The sequence below is a fragment of the Branchiostoma belcheri genome, unplaced genomic scaffold (assembly GCF_001625305.1).
Source record: "Branchiostoma belcheri isolate BF01 breed outbred unplaced genomic scaffold, Haploidv18h27 scaffold4, whole genome shotgun sequence".
Taxonomy (NCBI): domain Eukaryota; kingdom Metazoa; phylum Chordata; class Leptocardii; order Amphioxiformes; family Branchiostomatidae; genus Branchiostoma; species Branchiostoma belcheri.
In genome coordinates this window covers 7,267,759-7,271,327 of record NW_017804020.1, presented here as the reverse complement: position 1 = coordinate 7,271,327, position 3,569 = coordinate 7,267,759, and the positions used below count along the sequence as shown (strand labels likewise).

The window sequence follows — 3,569 nt, the reverse complement described above, 5'->3', positions numbered from 1 at the left end:
GAAGGCGGCTGCAGTGTTTCGAAGGATGCGCACCATCTGGGCAACCAGTGCCATTGACCTGGACACCAAACTACGCCTGTACAACAGCATTGTTTTACCAACAGCAATATATGCTAGTGAAACATGGAAGTGCACAGCTAAACTAACCAAGAAGCTGGATGTGTTTCACCAGAGGAACCTCAGAAGAATCTTGAAAGTAAGATGGCAAGACCACATCACTAATGAGGAGATTCTCAGAAGGGCAAAGACCCAACCCTTGGGGGACATTATAACAGGCAAGAGGATGCAACTGGCAGGCCACATCCTACGCCTATCAAGCCAGCGCCACTCAAAGACTGCCATGACCTGGGTGCCACCAGGGGGCAGAAGGAAGAGAGGTCGGCCAAAGAACACCTGGCGAAGAACCTTCCAGGAGGACCTCAAGAGGGCCAACATTGCCTGGGAAGAGGCTGAGGAGGCAGCAGCTACTCGGACCAGATGGAAACTTGCTGCCCAATGTGCCTGTAGGCACAGGAGGACCTAAGGTCTAAGGTCTAAGGTCAAGGACATTTTACTTTGGTTGGATGTTTGGCCAACGTTGCTTAGGAATTTTGTCTATTGCAGATAATTTTTTTGGGTTGGATATTTGGTCAACGTTGTATCGGAATTTTGTCCGTTGCAGGCGATATTTTTCTTCCTCAACATTTGAAAACTATTGACGAAATGACATCCTTAAATCCGGAACACGAGTTTTAATATGACGTCCTGTCGAAGCACTGTAAATACATTATGAGTTTCGCGCAATCGTGGTTCGTTCTGTCGATGTGCTATTTAGCTATTTTGCCATCTAGGCCATGTTGATTTGATTATATGGATGACATGAATTTTCGGCCGTTTTCAAAAAAAGTTTTCAACCATACTGTATATCGTACAAAACAGTTGCAAAATGAGCAGATGTATATACTGTAATTTGAAAAAAAAACATTGGAAAATGATACCAATGTCGTAGAATACCAAAATCCAACCAAAAAGACGAAAATGTTAAGAAATGAATTTGAAGACTAGATTATTCGCCAAACCATACTCTGTGTCATTTGTTCAACCTTCAAAACCACGTTGATTTCATAATGAAAGCAACTTTTTTTTTTTGCAAAACCTTTTTTTAATTCGCACGCTCGCATCAGTTTTGGGGTTCCGAGATCGGATGTCATCCATATAATCAAATCAACATGGTCCAAAAATTCCTGATGGACATGAATTTTATCCTGCACTCAATTTTGGGCATTATTTCCGACATGCAAATAATATTTTCTCTCAAATTTGCTCATCAGGAGACTGGGTGTTGGAGGTGGGCTTCCAAGGAGAAGAGCCACAGGAAGGCGACCTTCTGGAGTGGACACTGCGGCTGCACGGCACTCAAAGCGCCCCCTATATTGACCAGGTGCGTACTGCAGATGTTTCCCCAGACTCGAAAGAAATGCCTGGGACACGGCCGGATAGGACACTTGCAGAAAGTTCCAGACACATTATGAAATATCCATTTTAGGTTGGATGGGGAATTTAATAATTACATGTTTGCAATAACAAAAATCTATTTTAAATTTTTGATTTCGTTGGCGTTCATGAGCTAGCACCGCCATGTTGGATTTTGACGTCATGTCTGTTTGATTTTGACGTCATGCCTGGAATGTGGGGCTATTTCCAGTTGAAAATTATGATAAGTGAGTGGAGCACGTCGGCAGAACGTACTGCGCCTGCGCAGAACCCAGTATTTTCGCGTTTTTCGTTGGATTTTTGGTCAACGTTGCATCAGAATATTGCCTGTTGCAGAGGATATTCTTTCCTACATAACATTTGGAAACTACTGTCGAAATGCTAACCTTATATGAGCGAATATTATACAACCTTGTATGAGACATTCTGCCGAAATGCTATGTATAGTACAATACATTACGGGTTTCGCGCAGGTGCAGTACGTTCTGCCGACGTGCTAGTGAGTGGCGCATGATGGTAAGGGTTGTTTATTTGCGTAAGCAAGACTGGACTGTAAGGTTTGAACCGCTCACACCAGGAAGGTCCTCTACTCTTTTCGATAAGTTCGGTGGGTTAATCTGTAACGTTAATTAAGGCCACACTGATTTAATTTTATGGACGACATCCGCGCGCACATTTATTTTCGCCTGTTCTAAAAAAAAAAAAAAAAAACATCAGGTCCTCCGAGGCTCTGGCCTAGCTCTAGGCTTGGGTAGTCCATGGTAGTTAGCGACAAATTATACGGAGCCGGTGGTAACTCTGGAGGATGGCACCCAGCTCAGGCTACCGAAGCTCCACGAATCGGTACATACATACAACGCCGATTAATAAATTCCGCAAAAAAAGCCACATGTGCCGGCTTGTCGTATACGTCGCTATAATATGTACTGTCGCAAATCCACAATACCAGCTTTGCATTCCCGTGGTTTAGTATCATTTTTATTTTTGGCCGGAATTTTTTTTATTCGCCCGCGCGCATTAGTTTAGGGGTCTTCAGAGGATGTCATCCATAAAATTAAGACAGTGTGGCCTAACGTACTCGTAATGGCGCAACTCAGTTGAAGAAGGAAGAGGATATAGTACTTGAAAGGCCGGGCAAATTGCGTGAGACTAATTGCTCTACCAAAAATTTAACGAGGGACATCCCTAACGCACCTGAGTGAAGTGAGGAATTCGAAAGTCGTGTACAGTGCCTTTTCCAAGGGCACAAGATCGTTGGCATCGGGCAGGATTCGACCCCGGGACCTCTTGGGTCTGTGCCGAATGTTTTCTGATTTTTATTGCTTCACCCTTTCATGCGTGTTTTCCTGATCTTTGCCATTTAATTCTTTTCTTTCCTTGTAATGTTGCATTTGATGTTTGTTTTGATATTGTATTGAGGGAATGGGCCAGACGTTATGCTTAATTAGCACTGTACAGAAAGAGGGAATCCGATGTAACTCTATTCAGACCGAGGAGGGGTGGTGGGCTTTGAGGCCCATGCCAAATTTGATGTCAGATAAAGTATGAACGGCACCAGAACCACCAAACTTGGTAACTTTTCCTACGGTATATCTGTCAACAATCTTATATTACTGAGTTTTCGTGGATCCTTCACTATATATTGTACACTAACCCCCTGAATTAGTATTCTCGCCCAGCGCACCGTACACTACTCAGTGCCCTTTCGATGAAAGCCGGGGGCTTGCGAAGTTGCGGACCGGCGTGTCACGACAACGTGACTTCGCGTTTAGCTTTCAAGACTCCGAGCTATAATAAGACATCCGCTCTTGTCAAAGGGAGTCCTGAGGGCGGGCAATTAACGTTAATGGGGGCAGCTCAGCTGAAGAAGGAAGAGGATATAGTACTTGAAAGGGCGGGAAATCGTGAGAGTAATTGTAGATTCGTGACGGATGACAGATGAAGGTGGCGGATGTTAACTTCTTAGGCCCTTCATGCCTGTAGCCAGGATTTTGAATGGGGGGTTCTTCCCACTGCTTGAGGGGACCTCGAGCGCCGTTGGCGCGAGGTTCCTAGAGGGGTCCGGGGGCCATGCTCCGCCGGAAAATTTTGAAAAT

General features: G+C 44.6%; 1 protein-coding gene across 1 annotated transcript in view; it reads left to right on the top strand.

Annotated features, from left to right (window-relative positions):
• The window catches only part of LOC109477140 (neuroendocrine convertase 2-like), a 32,052-nt gene that overhangs the window by 26,470 nt on the left and 2,013 nt on the right, over window positions 1-3,569 (top strand). The window contains exon 14 of the mRNA XM_019778202.1: window positions 1,311-1,420. Coding sequence (XP_019633761.1) covers window positions 1,311-1,420 — 110 coding nt within the window. The remainder of the gene's footprint in view (window positions 1-1,310; window positions 1,421-3,569) is intronic.